Genomic DNA, 22,500 nt, shown 5'->3' with positions numbered 1-22,500 from the left:
ATCCTTCCATGCATCCATCCATGCATTCATCCATCCATCCATCCATCCATCCATCATCCATCCATCCATCCACGCATCCATCCATGCATCCATCCATCCACGCATCCATCCATCCATCCATCCATCCATCCATCCTATTCACCAGCAGGGAGGAGGAGAGTGTGTGTGTGTGTGTGTGTGTGTGTGTGTGTGTGTGTGTGTGTGTGTGTGTGATGCAGGCTGAACTCCTGCTGCACTAGCGCTCCGTCCCCAGGAGGAATGTTGCGTTAGTTGTTTTGCAGTTTTTAGTTTTAGTCTCTCAGAGGAGCCGTCTTGTCGGGCTATGTGCAACTTTTTTCTAAAAACGACTCCTGTGTTATCTTTAAAACATTCAAAACACGTACAAAACTCAAAGCAATCACACAATAAAAACAATAACAAATGTGGAAAATAAGGTTGATGGGAAGTGGCCATCAGAATGCACTTAAAACTGCATTTAAATGAATATAATTTTCACTTTTTGTTTGAACATTTGATTAAAACAGTGATTGTGTTTAAATTAAAACACATGATATAATTTACACTGGTGACAATAATCAGCCAGGCTGCAGAACACAGGACAGTGTAAACACCATAAAAATATTTGTTTTTTTTTGCTGTATTTTCATCAGGTTTTTTGTTGTCGATCTTTGCAGCAGCAGTCAGAAACTGAGCTTAAAGACACACAAAAAAAGAGCCATTTTAGTCAAAATATGAACTTTATGACTGTGACTGATCGTTAGTTGCAAAAGTTTCTGTTATAAAAAGTGACAAAAACTTGTGTTAAAATGTTAATATGTGTTGACACAGAGCAGAGAGGAGAGGACAGGAGAGGCTGTTTACACAGATCAGAGAGGAGAGGACAGGAGAGGCTGTTTACACAGATCAGAGAGGAGAGGACAGGAGAGGCTGTTTACACAGAGCAGAGGGGAGAGGACAGGAGAGGCTGTTTACACAGATCAGAGAGGAGAGGACAGGAGAGGCTGTTTACACAGAGCAGAGAGGAGAGGACAGGAGAGGCTGTTTACACAGATCAGAGAGGAGAGGACAGGAGAGGCTGTTTACACAGAGCTGAGAGGAGAGGACAGGAGAGGCTGTTTACACAGAGCAGAGGGGAGAGGACAGGAGAGGCTGGAAACATGACACTACTAAGAATATGTACAATATGTGGAGTTTTTGGTAATTTTTGGAAATTTTGTGTCTGTTTTGGGGACATTTTATGTCTTTTTTTGTTCATTTTGTGTTGTGCTTTTTTTTAACAACATTTAGGACACTTGGAAAAGTGTTTATACATAAATTCCATTTTATTCCAATTTTTAAAACATTATCAGAGAAATTCAACTTTTTCTCTGATTTCTGTCATTCTAACTGTGTTATTCTGCACAAAGACTGTTTGAGTTGTTCTGATTGTGCTGATTTAATAGAGCTGCAGGACTTATAGATTTATATAGATTTTATAGATTGCAGTGAAATACAAAGACACAGAGAGGAGAATGTAAAAAGAGCAAAAAGCGCCCTGAAACAGCTCGTTTGGGGTTCAGAGGGTTAAAAATGACACAAATTACAGAAATGAAATGAAGGATAAAGGAATGTTTATGTAAGTCTTTTACAGTTATTTATTATTTAACTACATGTTGTTTGCCTGCTCAGTGTGCCGTCTCCATACTGTGCAGCACTTTACAGGACGAGACTTTAATTCAAACATGTGCCACAGTTTAGTGTTTCGCTGCGTCTGATTGGACGTTCGGTCAAAACAACAGACCGGCAGATTTTCTGGAGAGACCCGGGAGAGAAAAATGGAATTAATCCACAGAAGACAAGCTGTCCGCCCCGATCTGTGAGAGGAGACCAGAGTGGGCACAAAAAGAAAGAACTGGGACCAAAAACTGCTTTACAGGCTTCTAACCAGAAAATATATCAATGTCCTACTGGAGATAATATATTGTCTATTGTTTAATATAGTATTATAATGTAGTATAACTTATAGATATATACTTTTCCCCTTAGCATATACATATTCTTAGTGCTTCTTTTAGTTTGTTATTTTATTTTGTCTTTTTATATTTTTTTCTTGATTTTAAAAAGATTTTGTTATTATATATTACATGTCATATTGACTGTTTTTCTTTACATTCATTTTTATTGCTTCTTTTATTTACGATTATATTTTATATGTCTTCATACATTTTTTATTTGCTGTTTTTTATGAGTTTATATGTTTTATTTTAATTATTATTTAATTTTTTATTATTTCTTATATTTTGTTATTGTATTTTCTGTCTTTTTGCCTTCTTATTACATTTTTTATTGCTTCCTATATTTTGTTATTATGTCTTTTTACATATTTTATTTACTGTTTTTTATAAATTTACATTTTTTATTTAATCTTACATTATGTTCCTGTTCCTGTATATGTTTTAATATGTATTATTTATTGTTTTTACTTTAATTCTTTTTTCTTCTTTCTATATTTTATAATTGTATTTTATGTCTTTTTAATATTTACTATTTTCTGTTTTTCTTAAATGGTATTTTATGTCTTTTTAAATGTATTATTTACTGTTTTCTTTAATTTACATCAATATATTTTTCGTCTTAGATTTTTTATTATATTTATATTGTATTTTTTATATTTATTATCTAATATTTTTCTTTAATTTATATATTTTTTATTTTATTATATGTTATATGTCTTTTTATAATTAACTAAATTGTAATTTTTTCTTTTCATATTTTATAATTGTATTTTTTAAATGTATTATTTACTGTTTTATTTAATTTATATATATCTATATATTTTTTTATCTATTTTAATATTTATTATCTAATATTTTTCTTTAATTTATATAGTTTTTATTTCTTCTTTTATATTTTAAATGTTATATGTCTTTTTATAATTTATAATTTAATGTTTTTTTTAATTCTTATTTTTCCTCTTAAATCTAAAAATGGTATTTTATGTGTCTTTTTATATTCATGTTATTTCACAGAATCGTACTTATATAAATGTGTGTCTCTCCCTCCGTTCGGCTGCCAGGAGCACAACTTTGAAGCGGCGTACGTCTCCATGGCAACAGCAGCATCTCTAAACTGGCTTTTTTTTTCTCGGGTCGTGGCGAAACGCAGAGCTGCACCACGAGATGAAGAGAGCGATTCATCCCACCTACAGTCATGCAGATTGTGCAGAGTGGAACTAAAGTGTGGAGATGTTTCGGGGTGAAAAAAGTGCAAGTGATGCTGAATGACAGAGACACACAGACAGACAGACAGACAGACAGGCAGCAGCTGGAGGAAGACGTGGAGATGATTTTATAAAGTGGGTTGACTTGCTTCCACTGTAGCTGATGAGTCATTCTGCTGGTGCAAACCGCCGAGCTGCCAAGTTTGACTCACACCAGGGAATCAACATCTCAGCCTCCCACATCCTACAACAGCTCTCACCCTCATTCACCCGTTTACCGCCAGATACGCGCTTCAAACCGCCGCCGAACACGTCGAAAAAAAAAAAAGAGGAGAGCGGTGCGCTCCCCCTCCGGGTTGAATGAAGGTCACTCGTTGCATCTTTAAAGGGCCAGTTACCAATGGCAACACTGCGCTCGGAGGAAGAGTTCACACCCAGAAACATTTTTATTCATGAGCTGTAAAATCAGGCAGAAACTGCAGCAGATATTACACTCCGTGTAGCGCTGATGGAAACTGCTACTGTTGTCAAGTTTCACCTTCTAACTGCTGCATGTGTATTGGGCGTAAAGCATTCACAACTGTTCAAATATTAACAGAAATAGACACGCAAGTTTAAAACGAACATGCAGCCATAGCATGTTTTAGTTTGGGTAAATAACCCAATAGTTATATAAGAAATAACACTAAAGCAGCGGAGCACCGGGTCATACACTCACCGGCCACTTTATTAGGTACACCTGCCTAAGTTGTTTAACTCGATGGAGTTTTGGGCTATTTTGTCCATTTTTTAATCCTTTCCATCCTGCCTGTATACACCACTTAAAAAATGTTTAAATGCCATGTTGGTATATTTTTTTCACCTATATGACCTGACAATAATTGATTTTTTATTCTGACTTACTGGATCAACATTTTGAACCAAAAAGAAACAAAGAAAAACCAACATAAATGTGATCTTGTGATTGTGTGTGATCCTGTCATCAACTCTGGTTTTTATTCTAGTGGGACTCGATTTTATTTGTGTCTTGTGTGTTTAGCGTAACAATTTTGGTAATTTTTTGGTATTTTTTGGTCATTTTGTGTCTTTTTTTGGTAATTTTATGTCTTTTTTAGACATAAAATGTGATTTTGAATCTTTTTTTTTAACTTTCAAAACACTATCATGCTCAATAAAGACTTTTAAATGTTGCAAATGTGAACAAAGGTGTCAAATCTAACATATAAGAGGGTTCCATCCAGTTCTATTATTTGATACTAAATCTATTTGAGCTTGTCTCCAGTTTTACTTGGTATATCATCATCAAACTGAAACTGGCCTCATGGAGTTTACAGCCAGAACTTTAGAGGTAAATTTACAGTAGGGCTCCACGCTGCTTTGTTTTCTAGTCTGGATGTCATGAAGAAGTCTGGATTTGGAGCTTTTGGAAACTCCAGAGGGTTAGGAAGTTTATGCAGAAAAAAGTAGATAAAAATATTAATCTGTTAAGATTGTATAGCTTTTTTTTTTTAAGTGGACATTTTTGGCTTTAATGGCCCTAAAGCAGGGTTGGGCAACTAATTTCCCCAAGGGGCCACATGACCAATACCACGAAGGTTGCAGGGGCCGGACCAAAACTCTGAACTAAATTCTGCTCAATATTAATTTAATCGCTTTATAAAACACAGTAAATTATCTGGTTTTGGGCTGCTACTGATAAGAATACATGTTATGATAAGACGTGTTTTTGTGTTATATAGCTTGTTTGTATATTTTATAGGTGTTTTACAATGTTGTGATGCTTTTATTTTGAAAAGGTCCCGTCCAGTGTGAAACGGGTGCTTTCATTTTGAAAGGTAGTGACAGGAAATAACAGGTGGAACGGTTAAATGAAAAACGAACAGTAAATCATAACGAGCGCGTCGTAATTCATATAAAGTTGATATAAAGTATGAAAAAGGCTTCTATAGTGGCTGACTGACAGGACACAAGGTTTGGTAAAGTTTATTTTCTTCTGTCATATATATTTGTGGCTATATTTGTTGTCTTAACTATAGTAAAAGTGCTTGTTTGCTCAATTGCTAATGCTAATGTTTGTTATTGCTCTAACAGTGCGTTCAGACCGGACGCGTAGCGAATATTCGCGTCGCGTTACTCGCGCGAATTGATACGCGCGAGAATTGAATTTAATTCGCGTCACTCGCGCGAGTAACGCGACGCGAATTTTCGCCCAAGAGACTATTTAGCGCCAAATAATTGCCTCCATTTCATTCTGTCATCAACCATGGCTGACATGACAAGCATAGCGTCCCTGTACCTGCTCTGCCGTCGTGTCTGGGTGAGTGACATCATCCGGAGGCGCACTCAGCACGGAGAGAGGACCGCAGAGTACTTCCACCTTTTTCCTGTACCTCCTGCAGACCCACTCCTCCTTCCTGCCTCTTTTCTCCTCTCTCTCATGTATGTATCTCGGACACTGTCGTCCAGAATCTCAACGCTGATAGGCTGTCCCGACACAGCGTCACGCGAATATTTCGCCAAAGTTGAATTTATTGAACTCATGCGAATTCGCGTTGTTTCATTCGCGCCGCGAAATTCGCGTCAATCGCGGCATTCGTGTCGCGCGAAACCCGCGATTCGCGCCGCCGGCAAAAATTCGCGTCTATTCGCGTGTTTGCATTGACTTTGTATGTAATCTTGTCGCGCGAAATATTCGCTACGCGTCCGGTCTGAACGCACCGTTACGGTGGATTCACAAGATGACCAAGGAATGTCTTATTTTTATTTTCATGGAGCTACGATTTAAAATAAATAAATTAATGCTACTAAACATACATTCAAACCACAAAAACAATATAGAGCATGTATGTTATGCAGTAAACCAGTAATTTATTAACTTTATGCAAAAAGCAATACGTGTTTTTGACAAGGTACCGAGGTAACTCAGATATACGTAAATCGCCTTCAAAATAAAAGCACTGCGGTTGTATTGATTTCTAATTTCTGGGTAACCTCATGCGGGCCGGACCAGGACAGCCAACAGGCCAGATGTTGCCCGCGGGTCGCCCAATGCCCAGGTCTGCCCTAAAGGGTAGTAAACTAATAACACAAACTGCCACAAACAGGTTGAACTCACATCACTGATGTTCAGGCTGCACCTCCTGTTGAACGCTGGGTCTGGTAGAGGAGGCTTCGCATCAGAGGAGGCCTGAAACACAAACATGCACATAAAGTCAGCTGCAGCCTCTAGCTTGCACTGTTTGATATATTTAGCTAAGCAACCAGGGCCAGGTGGCGGCCACCAATCAGAGCAGAGCAATCAACTGAAATCAACTGCTCCTGTGAAGCCACTGACAAGAGAGCGAAAAAAACAGCAAAACGTTCTCCTCGAACAGAAAGCATTTCTGTCCAAACCGTAGCTCCTATCATTGATCCGACTTCACTTTGAGCATCCTGAGTTCTTCCTGAACGTCTGCATATGTGTTTTGGCAAGAAAAATGAAGAAATTGCTATTTTAGAGCCATCAGAAGGAACTAGTACCTCTGCTTTCCTCCAGAAATTTACCCACCTTTTTACCGGGGCGGTCTATGAGGCTGTGGGTGGTGTTGGTGGATCATATGTGGTCCTATGCCCAAACTTTTAGCAGACCAATGTGAGGGAGAAGACTAATTTTCCTACGTTTCTACGTATAAATGATTTCTGCAGAGTGGCATTTGCGGCCTCGAGAGCAGTTTCCAAATTTATTTTTGGACACATTTTCTCTCCCTCTGCACTCTAGCGATGATGTCATCCACTCTAGACTCTCCATAAGGTAACATTGGGGTGATTTTTTGGCGTGTTTTACCAAATAATTTGAAAACCGTTTGCCGAAACCCTTAGAAAAGACTTAGACTTAGACACTTGTCATGGCCAAGCCGGTTGATTTGATACCTTTTTGAGTGTACAGTCATGGAAAAACCATGAGACCACCCTTGTTGTCTTCAATTTCTTGTTCATTTTAATGCCTGGTACAACTAAAGGTACATCTGTTTCAACAAATATAATGATAACAACAAAAATAGCACATAAGAGTTTCATTTAAGAGCTGATATCTAGACATTTTCCATCGTTTTCTTGATGATAAATAAAATAATTAAGAAAACCATGTTAATTGTCAAGATATCAGTTCTTAAATTAAACTCTTATGAGCTATTTTTGTTGTTATCATTTTATTTGTCTAAACAGCTTTAGCAGATCAATGTGAGTCAGAAGACCAATTTTTCCTATGTTTCTATGTGTAAATTATTTCTCTAGAGTAGTATCTGTGGCCTAAAGCACAGTTTCCAAATGTATATTTTCAGAATTTTTTCTCTCCCTCTGCACTCTAGCGATGATATCATCCACTCTAGCCTCCCCATAGGGTTACATTGGGGGATACCTTTTCAGTGTACAGTCATGGAAAAAATGATTAGACCACCCTTGTTTTCTTCAATTTCTACATACATTTGTTTGGACAAATATAATGATAACAACAAAAATACCTCTAGGGAGTTTCACTTTAGAGTTGATATCTAGACATTTTCCATTGTTTTAACCAATTATCAAAATCATTACCATGTTAAATGGCTAGACATCATCTCTAAAATTAAACTCTTATGAGCTATTTTTGTTGTTATCATTATATTTGTCCAAATAAATGGACCTTTAGTTGTACCAGGCATTAAATGAACAAGAAAGCAAAGAGAAAACAAGGGTGGTCTATTCATTTTTTCTATGACTGTATGTGTGACCAAAACTGCGGGAGTAATAGTCGACCGAAAAAAACATGGAAGAAACAGAAGAAGAAGAAGAAGCCAAAGGACAAATTATCGTTCTGACCCCACTAATAACACAGAGACACAGAAACCTGTGAGTCAACCAGAGGAAACTTTCTAGTTCATGCACCGTTAATCCCTCGCCTCCTTTTAACAGGCCCCAGATTCAGTCCTAAAAATCCCACTATCAAAGGCTAATAATGGCACATTTTCATTTGTAGCTCGGCTAATCCTCTCTGAGCCCCGACGAGAACCTGCAGTGCCAGGCGACGCCCCACGCCAAGGTCAACACAAAGACTGGCAGTCGGAGCTCTCTGCAGGGGAACTCAATCTGCCTCTCAGCAGACCTCATCAAAGAAAAGCAAAAAATCCTCAAAGATGTTTAGCAGCACACAGGACTTAGCTACAGTTTGGGATTATTGTGTGTACTGACTGAAATTATTTAATATGAGGAATTGTGTAATTAAAAGAGTCAGGGAGCCAACTGATGGCAGGAAAAAAAAGTCAAATTTGGCCTTCTCTGGTTTGCATGTAGTTTTCTGCCACCAGGAGCCTCTCAGGTAAAACAAAAAAAAACAAAAGACGAAGAAGTTTGATGAAGTCGTGAAGCAGTGAGGGATCATGGTGGAATGGCTAACGGCAGACTATGTCATAAATGAGATATAGTCTGGAGACCACACTGCAAAAAAGCCAACCTGTATTTTTTGGCCTAAAACAGTGATTTAAATTGGTAAAACTTGGAAATATAAATGATTGACATTTAGGGCAATAATGTCAGTTAGCACAACAAAGGAAGCCAGTTGTCTGCTCAAAAACAAGTTGGTGAGTTGTTGTTACTTATATCTTTAAGTTGGGGTTCAAAACAAGGGACAATAGTTCTGATAACTCTTATTCCTTTGTTGTGAAATGCGGGAATCCAACTTTCCGAGTTGCATTTGAAGTCTCATTGTGGCTGTGACGTGCTGCCTCCAGCTGGAGTCCACACATGTTAGCAACCCTTATCATGTTTCAACTCACAGTTGAGTTGACAAAAATCTGAATTCACAGTTGAGCAAACTCAAAAGCAAAACTTAAAATATTTAGTTTAATTGTCCAACTTAAAATGTTATCGAAGTTTGTTGCCTTGAAATTTTGAGTTCACCCAACTTTTCTTTTTTCCGTAGAGTAGGTGTGGTTTACGATCGTCCAGAGCCGTTCATTGGGCGATACGAATGTCTGTAGTTTTTTGTACGTAGCTCTTAGCCAATCGTATCAGTTATACCAGATGACGTATGTTGAGGAAGAAGACGACTGATGTTTACACGATGGCGCCAATCGATTATTGCCGTTTTTGCAAGATATATGGGTCAGTGACAAATAAGGGTTGGCAAGATGTCAAATGGTGTAACCACAAAAAATGATAAATATTAAATACTTCATCCACCTACATTGTATTTATGTGGACTTATACATATAATTACTTCATTTTAAAAAAACATCAAATTTTTTTTTTTTTTGTTTTTCTACATTTAAACATTTCGTCACTATTGAGCAGAACATATTCTAAATACAACCCATTTTTTCCAAAAGTTTTGACAAATTATGTAAAAATGTGTTATATACCATAGTGTTGCAATGTAAACGTGGATTGTATTTTTTCTCATTTTAGTTAACATTTATTTCCCTGTATATAATCAGATTTTTATGGGGAAAAAATTACTGGTTACACCAACTGGGTTAGATCACGTCATTGACCCACATATGAAGGACGACTGGGATCTCGCTAAACCCCATTAGCTTAGCTTTTGAAAATTATTGGTAACATTCGGGAAAATGTAAAACACACAACTCATATATAACACATATAACATAGCTCTAGTTGTTTTTGACATTTTGATGCCAAAAAGTTACACATTATACCTTTAAAGAAGCTGTTTCAGCTACTAAAGTTAATGGAATCATATTTGTTTTAATTGAAATTATCACATTATGCATGTCGTTAGTAAAAAATAAATAATTTTCAGCCTGAAGAGATCTGATTCATCACTAAATACCTGAACAGCAGAAAAATAAAGCATACAGGTGAGAAATAAAAACTTTAAAAAGCTGAGGCAGACATACTTCCATTGTGAAAACTTTTCGAGTTTCCAAAAGAGAAAAAAAAGATAACTCATCTGAAAGATAACAAATTAATTACCTGGTTCTTTAGATGAACACTCAACTGTTTCACACTCAACATTTTGATGAAGATCTGCAGGAATCTGAGGATTTGTGAATCTTACTTTTTGTTTTTTTGTTATCTGATTCTGTTTCAGCTTCCACTGAGCTGAATGTTTGAATTCTGTCTGTTTCTGTTCAGTTTTAAACATGGCAGGAAGTTCTTACTTCTGACTCCCAGGCTCCCAGCAGCTTCTTGGCTTGACCCTCTTCTTTATTCTCTCCTTCTTCTTCTTCTTCTTCTTCCTCTGTTTCTGCCTCCTGTTCCTCTTCGTCCACCTCAGTTTTCACCTCCTCCTCCTCCTCCTCTGCGTCAACAACCGTGGTCTCTGTTGTGACCACCGTCTCCTGGAAAGACTCTTCTTCCTCCATTATAACCTCCTTCATCTCTCCAACAAACCCCGGAGCCTCTGGAGCCTCCTCCTCCATGTCAGTCACCTCTGAGGACAGATCACAGGAGACGTTCAGCTCCCTTATAATGCTTTTTATTCCTAATGCACCACTCAAAAGACACAAACTCCACAGCTAAGGTGAGAAAAACTAAGTAAAGATGATATGGTAGGGTTCTAGGGCTGTTAAAAGGGAAACAACAACAGGGATTATTGCACAAAAACGTCTATAAAAATTAAAATGAGTTTGAATATGAAACATATTCAGAAGATGGAGCCACCAGCAGCTCTGCAGAAATGATTATTTGCACATAAAAGAAAATTTGTGTTACTTAAAATATAAACAATATGGTGGAAGAAACTACAGAAAACATTAAGCATCCCCCCTTAATATTTCTGTATCTCCTGTCCTCTCCTCTCTGCTCTGTGTAAAAAGATTTTCAGTGCATATTTGTCACATGACCAGCAACATTTCCGAAAAAGACACATAATTACAAAAAAAAGACACAAAATTACCAAAAGAAAGACGTAAACTTACCAAAAAATTACAGACAAAAAGAAAAAAAAATACAAAAAGAAAACAAATACACTAAATTACTAAAATAAGACAGAAAACTTTCAAAAAGCACCAACAATGATACAAAATGGCCAAAACAAGGAGTAACATTACCAAAAAACTCCTCATGTTGAAGTATTGTCATGTTTCCAGCCTCTCCTGTCCTCTCCTCTCTGCTCTGTGTAAACAGCCTCTCCTGTCCTGTCCTCTCCTCTCAGCTCTGTGTAAACAGCCTCTCCTGTCCTCTCCTCTCCTCTCAGCTCTGTGTAAACAGCCTCTCCTGTCCTCTCCTCTCTGCTCTGTGTAAACAGATTCTTAGTGAATATTTGTTTTTTTTAAATGACACATGTAGAATAAAGAGATTCTGACACTAATATCAACATTTAAACAAAAGTTTTGGTCAGTTTTTATCACGGTAACTTATGATCTTATGATATGATATAACTGATGATCCATTCAAGGATTATCAGAAAGTTCAAATTCTGACGATAAAGCCTGTTTTTCAGGTTTTTTATGTGATAAACGGTGGATTTCTGGCGATATTATAAAGAAAACTTTCATTTCTTAAACATCCGTGGGGTTAAACAGCCTGTAAACTGTAAAGTTTACTACAAACAGAATGCTTTTGACAGAAATATCACAGTTTTAAGCTTCTTTTGGTTACTTTTTCGTAACGGAAAGTTCAAATCCAATGTTGAAGCCTGTTTTTACTGTTTTTTCTTCCGACAACAAACTGTATTTTTGGTGACCTGCAGCGGTTCAGAAGGTAAATGTGCTCCACCTTCCACCAAGTTTCATGAATATCCGACCGGTAGATTTCCCCGTACCCGTTGAGTATCTGATTGGTCGGAGTCCTTCGTGTAATGGTCGCCAAGGTGACCTCTTCAGCTTCATCAAAGTCACCACGTTACGTTCTTCAATGTCTCCGATTTCCTTCCAGATTCGTTCAGTTTTTACCTTCTGGATGTCACACTTTTGATCATTTACCAGCCTTCCTCTGCTGTTTGTTAGCTCCTGTGTTACACTCACCTTGTTCAGTTATTGTCTCGTAGTAAATCTTTGTTGGGCTGAATGTTGTAGCGACTCTCAGTTTTCTCCGTTATGTTCTCAGACTCTCAGTTGAGGTTCTTGCAGACCTGGTGGTGGTGTTGGTTCTGTCTTCAGTGTCTTCAGCGTCTCCGTCGACCTTTTAGCGTCTCATTCCTGCCCTCTGACTCGGCCGAGCCGTCTCATGTGATGTCTGACCGTCTGCAGGGTGTCGGCTCGTCGGGAACTTCTTATCACCTTTAACTTCCACATTTAGCCTCCACTCAGGACCTTATCACCGCCGTGCCCTTCATCTCACACGGTGCCAGGGGTGGGCACAGTGTGTGTGTGTGTGGGACTAAAACGTTGAAGGTACACTGTAAAAAGCACGAAAAAAAAAAAAAATCCTCAAAAAATGCTAAAAGAAACCCCACTTACCATAACGATCGTAAGTTATTTTACAGATAGTTTCTTTGAAAATACAGATAACATACAGTAAAATTCTGCATAAAAAATAATAATTATATATATATACAGTATATATATATTTTTTATTTTATTTTTTATTTTTTATTTTATTTATGTTTATTTAATTATTCACACAGTATGCACACTGACTTATTTATTTTCAGAATTTTACTGTATTATTTTCCAGGATTGTTTTTGTTTTTTCTACAATAAGTGCAAATGCCATTACATTTTTTTAAACTGTTTTATTATTATATATATATATATATATATATATATATATATATATATATATATATATATATATATATATATTAAGTAATTTAGATATTTTTATTATTTTATTATTCAGACAGTATGCACACAGATTTTTTTATTTTTTTTCAGAATTTTACTGTATTACTTTAACAGGATTTTTCTTGTTTTTTTTTCCAATATGCGAAAATGCGATTAAAAAAGTTACACTGTTTTATTTTATTTTTACATATAAATAAAATAAAATAAAATAAAATAAAATTATATATATATATATATATATATATATATATAGACATATAGATATATATATCTTTAGATATTTGTATTATTCTTTTATTATGCACACAGTATGCACATTGATTTTTTTTTTACAGTATTATTTTAACATGATTTTAAAGGTAAACTATTTTATTTTATATATATATGTAGAATAATATATTGTGGGTTTTACATTAAGCAATATCATGAGTTTTTTATTTTTTATTTTTACATGCAATTCACTGTAATTTAGTGGGAGAATAAGATAAGTTTTGATATTCCTTCAAGACAAATAAGGTCCTCTGATGTGTTGATCACAGTGCCAGCAAGGAAAATCTCCCTGAGATGTGAAGCGACACACTGAGAGGAGAGATGAAGAGGAGAGATGAGGAGGAGAGATGAGGAGGAGCAGGGCCGGATGGTGACCTCCTCCATGTTCTCTGTGTGACTGCTGAGTGTAACGGTGAATGAAAGGCTCACCAGCAGCAGGAGAGCTGGCAGCGTGATGACAGCGTCAGATGGAGGTGGAGGAGAACAGGAGGAGACGGAGACGAGGAGGTCTGACATCATCTGCTGCTGCACCAATCACAGAGCAGCTCACCTCCAGAAATACCTGAACACACAGAGAAATAAATACCTGAACACAGAGAAATAAATACCTGAACACAGAGAAATAAATACCTGAACACAGAGAAATAAATACCTGAACACAGAGAAATAAATACCTGAACACAGAGAAATAAATACCTGAACACACAGAGAAATAAATACCTGAACACACAGAGAAATAAATACCTGAACACAGAGGAATAAATACCTGAACACAGAGAGAAATAAATACCTGAACACAGAGAAATAAATACAGGAATAATGGAGATTATTAAAATACATTCAACTGACTGGATACATGGTGGCAAACAGCTGTCCTCTCTCCTCCTCCCCCTCTCCTCCTCCCCCTCTCCTCCTCTTCGTTTCTCTCCTACTCTCCCTCTCCTCCTCCTCTTCCTCCTCCTCCTCCTCTTCCTCCTCCTCCTCCTCTACGCTTCCTCTCCTCCTCCTCTACATTACCTCTCCTCCTCTACTCTACATTTCTACTCCTCCTCCTCCTCTACTCTACACTTCCTCTCCTCCTCCTCTTCCTCCTACTCGACACTTCCTCTCCTCCTCCTCCTCCACCTCTACATTTACTTTCATTTCTTCTCCTCCTCCTCCTCCTCTACTCTAAACTTCCTCTCCTCCTCCTCCTCCTCTTCCTCCTCCTCCTCCTCTCCTCTTCCTCCTACTCAACTTTTCCTCTACTCCTGCTCCTCTACTCTTCCTCTCCTCCTCCTCTACTTTTCCTCTCCTCCTCCTCCTCCTCCTCTACTTTACCTTTCCTCCTCCTCCTCCTTCTCCTACTCTACTCTTCCTCTCCTCCTCCTCCTACTCTACTCTTCCTCTCCTCTTCCTCCTACTCTACTCTTCCTCTCCTCTTCCTCCTCCTCCTACCTCTCCTCCTCCTCCTCCTCTACATTTCCTCTCCTCCTCCTCTACTCTAAATTTCCTCTCCTCTCCTCCTCCTCTACATTTCCTCTCCTCCTGCTCCTCCTCCTCCACTTTCCTCCTCCTCCTCCTCCTCCTCCTTTACTTTTTAAAACAGAGAAAATACAGCAGGTCTGCTGGAACACTAAATATCGATACTCGTCAGGCTGAATCGATATAATATCGCCTCATAAAGTATCGATATTTTTCCACCTCTAGTACTAACAGTGTGACTGACAGCAAAACCATTTAAATATAGTGCAAACAAATATAGTAATATTAATAATAATAATAATAATAATGTTTTATTGATGCCTATAAATTATGTTAATATTTTATTTGCATCTCACAGTTTTACAGCCATATTTGTCTTCTTCTGAGAGGCTCAAAAGGCTTTAACACAATTAAAAAAAGACTATATACGGTGGATAAAATACTGTAATGAGGAGGTGTTTAGACTGCTGGTGGTTCTCGTGGCCTGAATAGCAGCTGAGTCCTCACAATCCCAGTAAACAAACTCTGCAGGGACCAGATCCGTCTCTTGTCTCAGCTAAATCTGGAGACAGTCTTCATAGGTGGTTAAAATAAAGAAAGTGACCAGGAGCTGTGGCGTCTCTCTCCCTTTAGATCTCCTTCATGAAGTCAGAAACACAAAGCGTTTCCTGGGAGGAGTCCCTGAGATCTCCTCCTCGTCTGACCCGTTTACTGACTGAAACAACGGGATCCATCTTTGATTTCACACGAACAGAACAGAGAGAAACACATCCAGATAGAAATCACCTTCCTCTTCTCTCAGTCCTCTTCAGCCCTCACCTCCTCTCTCCTCCACGTTTCCTCTCCTCCTCCTCTCCCTCCTCCTTTACTTTTCCCCTCCTCTACCCTCCTCAAACCTCCTCCCCTCCTCCTCCTCTACTTTCCCTCTCCTCCTCCTCCTTTACTTTCCTCCTCCTCCTCTTCCTCCTCCTCTACTTTCCCTCTTCTTCTTCTCCTCCTCCTCCTCCTCTACTTTTCTTCTCCTTCTCTCCCCTCCTCCTCCTCCTCCTCCTCCTCCTTTACTTTCTTCCTCCTCCTCCTCCTCCTCCTCCTCCTCCTCCTCCTCCTCCTCCTCCTCCTCCTCCTCCTTTACTTTCTTCCTCCTCCTCCTCCTCCTCCTCCTCCTTTACTTTCTTTCTCCTCCTTTACTTTCTTCCTCCTCTACTTTTCTCATCATCCTCCTCCTTCTCCTCCTCCTCCCCTCCCCTTCCCTCTCCTCCTCTCCTCCTCCTCCTCTCCTCGCCTCCTCCCCTCCTCTCCTCCTCCTCTCCTCCCCTCCCCTTGCCTCTCCTCCTCTCCTCCTCCCTCTCCTCCCCTCCCCTTGCCTCTCCTCCTCTCCTCCTCCTCTCCTCCTCTCCCTCCTCCTCTCCTCCACCTCCTCCTCCTCCCCCCCCTCTCCTCCTCCTCCTCCTCCTCCTCTCCTCCTCCTCACCTCCTCCCCTCCCCTTCCCTCTCCTCCTCTTCCTCTCCTCTCCTCTCCCCTCCTCCTCTCCTCTCTCCTCCTCCCCCCCCTCCTCCTCCTCCTCCTCCTCCTCGTCCCCCTCCTCCTCTCCTCCACCTCCTCTCCCCCCTCCTCCTCCTCCTCCTCCTCCTCGTCCCCCTCCTCCTCTCCTCCACCTCCTCTCCCCCCTCCTCCTCCTCCTCCTCTACTTTTCTTCTCCTTCTCTCCCCTCCTCCTCCTCTACTTTTCCTCTCCTCCTCCTCCTTTACTTTCTTCCTCCTCTACTTTTCTCATCCTCCTCCTCCCTCTCCTCCTCTCCTCCTCCTCCTCCTCCTCCTCCTCCTCCTCCTCCTCCTCCTCTCAGCACCAGGTCAGCCTTGTAAGGAGCAGAGTAATAAAATAAATCGTGTTCTGCTGAATGTCCCAACATTCAGCGTGGTGGGCGGAGCTCCGTGTGTGTTTGGCCGCATTAATTAAACTAAACGAGGAGAGAAAGTGTCCGCGGCGCTTTAACGCGGCGGAATAACGCGATCACTCGCTCAGAGAGAGACGAGCAGGAAAATAGAAAACAAGACAAATAAAAAGAGAAAACAGAGATGAGAGGACAGAGAATAAAGAGTGAGCTCTGACACAGGTACAGAGGGAGATTTAATGCAATATTTTACACTTTTTCTTGTTTTTTCAACATTAAATGCCATGAAAGAAAATAATATTATTACAAATATTAACCATAAAATGGACGTGGAAATTTATAAAAATAATACAACAGGACTGTATTATTTTACAGGTTTTTTTTTTTTTTTCTACATTAATAAAAAAAGGTAAATTATTTTTATTACAAATATTAACCATAAAATGGATGTTGAAATTTATTTTAAAAAATATAACAGGACTGTATTATTTTACAGGTGATTTCTTGTTTTTTCTACATTAATAAAAAAAAAGGTAAACTATTTTTATTATAAATAATAGCCATAAAATGGAAAGTGAAAACTGAATATTGATATAATTGAACATTATAGATTTTTATTTTTTTTACAGTAATATTCAATTATTTAATGGTCTTCAATGTTAAAATTACAGTGAGTTATATTTAAAAATACAAAAAAATACTCAATATATTTCTGAATGTAAAACTAAGGCAATTTCCTATTTTTTCTTCCAATAAAAGTTTAAATATAATATATATATATTTTTTATTTTTTTTTATTTTTTTGTTATTTTGTTAGATAAGTTACTTACAGTCATATTCAAGTTATTCTTCGAATGTACATATTTTAAGTACATATATTTACTGTATATTATTTGCATTTTAAATAAATTCTCTGTAAAATAACTGAACTATTTACATGTTTGTCTACAGTGAGAGGCTCCAAATACGACAAAAACACAATAAAAAAAAAAGAGAGAAAGATGAACACACTTTACCTTTGTGCTCTCATCGGATCACTGGGTCATCAGGATACACACGGTATCTGTACACACACACACACACACACACACACACACACATCACATACAGAAACGTGCAAAGATTAAAGATCTTCTGTAACTTAAATGAATTCACTGCTGAATTAAAATGATTCCCTGAATTCCTTCAATCATCTTTAAATCTACAACATGAACAGTTCTGAAAGGATAAATTCTTTACATGATGGGACTATTCACCTTCCACCTCATCCATTATTTACTCGTATAAAGACACTCTGCCGTGCATTTATCCCTCACTTCATTATTTAAATGTTGATAATCCTGCAGAGCTCTGACTATAAACTGTCCTGTATGTAAAACATTGCTAAAAGCACTGCTGCTCAAAATGTGGCTAAAATGAATTCGGTTTTAACGCAGAAAGTTGTTGGAGCAGCTTCAGATTCTCGATTCTCGGGGTTTCACTTTTTTTTTTTTTTAAAGGTGCAAAACGAACGTTATCAACAGAGTGAAGAAGTGGCGGAATTTCAAGACGTCTATGTCGTCAGGCGGTTTAGCAAAATAAAGCGGACACGTCGGACAAAAAAAGCACCACATTTTTTCCACATGCTCTCCATCTCCATAAGTTTCCATTTTTGATGGCAGCCATATAAAGTCTATGAGAACCAATATATCTTCCAAGCCACTCAGAAGGTCAATCTTAGTGTCAAAATCCACATTTTCTGGTTCAAATAATCATTTAAAGCTTTTGAGAATATCACTAGATGATTATTTGATCAAATAGATATGTTCATTTTGTTATTTTATATTAATATATGTCGAACCACTTAGGAACTGAGTTGTAAATTACATAAATACATGGCGGAAAATTAACATATTTCGACTGCTGCACGACTCCACGTTGCATCCACCTGTGACTCTTCTCTGCTGGGCTGTTGCTCTGTGTGCCTCGGCTGAGCAAGCGGACTCCTGCAGAGACCTGCAGCCGTTTCTGTCTGTGTTTTTGTTTTGAAAGTCGCCGTGCATGTTTTAGTAAATTATTACTTGCACCTGGTGAAATTTTCCTTTCTGCAAACTGCATCTTTTGTAATTAAAGACTTGACTTGCCTTAAAATAAATAGATAAATTAATGAAAAGATCCTGGTTACTTACAGTCACTGTTTGCAGACGAAGCTCCTCTTCAAACAGCTGATGTCGTCAACACTGGAGGGCCTGATGATGTCGATATCCTGTGTGTGTGTGTGTGTGTGTGTGTGTGTGTGTGTGTGTGTGTGATTGTGCTCACTGACCAAATTGCACCCTTCACTTTCACTCACACACATTTTACATTTCACACAAATACACAAACACCAGGACAGACAGTAATATAGTGTATTATCTGTGTGTGTGTGTGTGTGTGTGTGTGTACATACAATACTGATCTGCTCCTGAGTCTTTCTGAGTCTTTGCATCTCTGGAGTGTCGGAGACGATGCTGAACCCTCGACCTTTACTCTCCTCAAAGTCCTTCTTATACTTCACCTGCAGAGCAAGACGGGAAAATAAAATAATATATTATAGATATATATAAATACACTACCGGTCAAAAGTTTTAGAACACCCCAATTTTTCCATTTTTTATTGAAATTCAAGCAGTTCAAGTCAAATGAACAGCTTGAAAGGGTACAAAGGTAAGTGGTGAACTGCCAGAGGTAAATAAAAAAAGGTAAGCTTAACCAAAACTGAAAGATAATGTACATTTCAGAATTATACAAGTAGGCCTTTTTCAGGGAACAAGAAATGGGTTAACAACTTAACTCTATGGAGTCTTGGGCTATTTTGTCCATTTTTGAATTATTTTCATGTCTTTGTAAGTCATTTTTTGTCATTTTGTGTCTTTTTTTTGTCATTTTGTGTCTTTTTTTAGTCCTTTAGTCCAACATAAAATGTGATTTTGAATCTTTTTTTTATTTTCAAAACACTATCATGCTCAATAAAGAATTTTAATTTTTTAATTTTAATATATACACACACATATATATATATATATATTAAAGGAATATTCACACTCAAAATGATCTATTAGTGATGAATCAGTTTGGGTGACATGAATATTTAAATATTGATGTGTTGAAATATTTACTAAAATGCTGAAAAAAAGTTGAAGTCATCAAAACATAAACAAGTTTTAGTTCTAAAATAAAGACATTTTGGGCTAAACGCACAAGTTTTTAGCTCCTACACCCACAGAAAGGAGGAAACAGACCAGAAAGCATTGAACACAAAGAGGTTAGAGGCTGAAATCGTGACCTGGTTCATGAACTAATGAAGCGAATCACTCGGCTACAGGACGACTGAAAGCAGCCGAAGCCAGAAGCTAATTTACAGCCGAGTATCTGAAGGTGGATTTCACCTTTTGAATGAAATAATTACACCACTCAGCTTCACACAGTGTGAAAAGATCTTTAAATATACTGTAATTGCTCCACACACAGTACAGTACATGATGAATGGATATGCAGGAAATGAAAAGGAGAGAGGGTGATGTTGTGATCCAGTTTAACCCTTTGAAGACCACCAGAAACCTTTAAAACATCAGCAAAATACACAGTTTTTATGCCCTCTTCGGGCATTTTAGGCCATTTTTCTCCTCTTTTTTTTTTAATTTGTTGATCATTTTGGCTGTGTTATAGCTTGAGGCATGAATTTTTGCAGGAACTTTTCTTTTAAGTAACATTTTTTTAAATCCATTGTCATTAACCCTTACATGTCTTTTATATTCCTTTGGTGCATTTATTACCCTTTTATGACCCTCATGGGCAAAAAAGGCCACGCACACTACAACTGCTATTAAATCAACATACATTAATATCTTTTTCAGATTTTTTTTCCATAAATCTCTTAAACAACTTCAGACTTGTTTGAAACTACCAAACATTCAATCATTTTCAGAATTTTAACCCTTTAAATGCCGGTTTATATATTTGAAGTTTTCCATAATAACCCCACAAAAGATGAATTATTTTCCATATAATAAATAGTAGGGAGCTGGGGTTTTGGTGGTGATTAGAGTCTTTGTTATGTTAAAGATTAGCAACAAAATTGATTTGATTGCATTAGTATTTTTTATGTAGTGTCAGATATTCCCTCTGTTGACCCTCGTGGCCAAAAAGGCCACGCACACTAAAACTGCTATTAAATCACCATACATCAATATTTTTTTCAGATTTAAAAAAAAAAAAAATCTCTTAAACAACTTCAGACTTGTTCAAAACTACCAAACATTAAATAAAAAAATATTGATATATGGTGATTTAATAGCAGTTTTAGTGTGTGTGGCCTTTTTTGGCACTGCAAAAAAGAAAAACAAGATAAAAACACTAAAACTGCTGCATGGACAGATAATTTCACTTGAAAAGATTTCTTCAATTAAGATTATTAAATCTATGCTGTATGCATGCTGTACACTTAAAATAAGAAGTTTACTCTTAAAACAAGATTAATTATCTAACACTTCTAAATCTAAAGTTTTTTTTATCTTGGTAAGAAACAAATAATCATCAGGTCACTCTGCTCGGGCCAGTTCATCGCTGCTTGCAGCTTTAATTCATCTTGTTTAAAGAGTTAATTTCTTATTTTAATCTTAATAATCTTAATTGAAGAAATCTTGCCAAGGTAAATTATCTGTCCATGCAGCAAGATCAGTTCCCTCCGCTTTAGTGTTTTGATCTTGTTTTTAGACACACCTTTTTTGCAGTGGGCATAAGGGTTAAATGCTGCTCAAATGTAAACTTTGCACCGTGCATAATGAACATCACAAGCCTTAAAAAAAAAGTCCACTAAGACTGCAGTAAGCAGCTGTCTTACAAAGTGAGAAAGAACTGAGAGAAAACAAACAGGTTGAGTGTATGTATTCATGGGATTTGTTGATTTATCCAAATTCAAATCGTGGCTGGCAAACAGCAGGCAGAGTGGACGATTTACAGCCCGCAACAACAGAGCAGCAGGCGGTCATTTCTCACCGCCGTCCCGCCTGCACTTCACTCTGACCTTCAGGAGAAACTCTGCAGCTCATTTAGCCATAAAGTCATCCTGCTGCTGGTGTCTATCAGTCGCCAGGAACAGCCCATTAGGCCTCACAACACACTTACATAAGGCTGTAAACTGCAGATATATGACTCAGACACTCACTGTGTGTGTGTGTGTGTGTGTGTGTGTGTGTGTGTGTGTGTGTGTGTGTGTGTGTGTGTGTGTTCTGGTATTCTGCTCTCACGGTGATTGTCCCCATTCTCACTACAAAGCAGATTAAATCCACATTCATCAGTCGTCGGCTCCCTGCTGAGCTAATATGACAAGCTAACGAGCTAAATCACACACACACACACACACACACACACACACACACACACACAGAGGAAAGCAGCTGATGATGCAGACACACACACACACACACCTATGGAGGGTGAAAATAACAGCAACGCAAGCATGAAAATTGGCATCTGGTTTAGTTTTGGGAGGCGGAGCAGAGACTCCTACTGGCTTATTAAGTTCAGGAGGAGGAGCTGAGGGAGGAGCTGGTGGAGGAAGAGCTGAGGTAGTAGGAGCTGAGGGAAGAGGAGCTGATGGAGGAGGAGGTGATGGAGGAAGGAGCTGAGGGAAGAGGAGCTGAGCGAGAAAGGAGCTGAGGGAGGAGGAGCTGAGAGAGGAAGGAGCTGAGGGAGAAAGGAGCTGAGGGAGGAGGAGCTGAGGGAGAAAGGAGCTGATGGAGAAGGTGCTGAGGGAGGAGGAGCTGAGGGAGGAGGAGCTGAGGCAAGAGGAGCTGAGGGAGGAGGTGCTGAGGGAGGAAGGAGATGATGGAGAAGGTGCTGAGGGAGGAGGAGCTGAGGGAGGAAGGAGATGATGGAGGAGGAGCTGAGGGAGGAAGGAGCTGAGGGAGGAGGAGCTGAGGGAGGAAGGAGATGATGGAGGAGGAGCTGA

The 22,500-nt window shown here is 38.4% G+C and overlaps 2 protein-coding genes across 5 annotated transcripts in view; both read right to left on the bottom strand.

The window, feature by feature from the left end:
* Window positions 1–14,063, bottom strand: part of LOC131962082 (nebulette-like) — a 30,282-nt gene extending 16,219 nt beyond the window's left edge. For all 3 annotated transcript variants that reach the window (XM_059327042.1, XM_059327040.1, XM_059327041.1), the window contains exons 1-3: window positions 13,603–14,063; window positions 10,336–10,607; window positions 6,315–6,386 (exon numbers count right to left, since the gene is read on the bottom strand). In XM_059327042.1, the coding sequence (XP_059183025.1) occupies window positions 6,315–6,386; window positions 10,336–10,596 (333 nt within the window). In that variant the 5' untranslated portion in view covers window positions 10,597–10,607; window positions 13,603–14,063. The remainder of the gene's footprint in view (window positions 1–6,314; window positions 6,387–10,335; window positions 10,608–13,602) is intronic.
* Window positions 1–22,500, bottom strand: part of LOC131962081 (uncharacterized) — a 185,549-nt gene that overhangs the window by 86,467 nt on the left and 76,582 nt on the right. The window lies entirely within an intron of this gene.

Source organism: Centropristis striata, chromosome 23 (assembly GCF_030273125.1).
Source record: "Centropristis striata isolate RG_2023a ecotype Rhode Island chromosome 23, C.striata_1.0, whole genome shotgun sequence".
NCBI lineage: Eukaryota > Metazoa > Chordata > Actinopteri > Perciformes > Serranidae > Centropristis > Centropristis striata.
The sequence above is the reverse complement of the archived record's forward strand: the minus strand, read 5'-3'. Positions and strand labels throughout refer to the sequence as shown.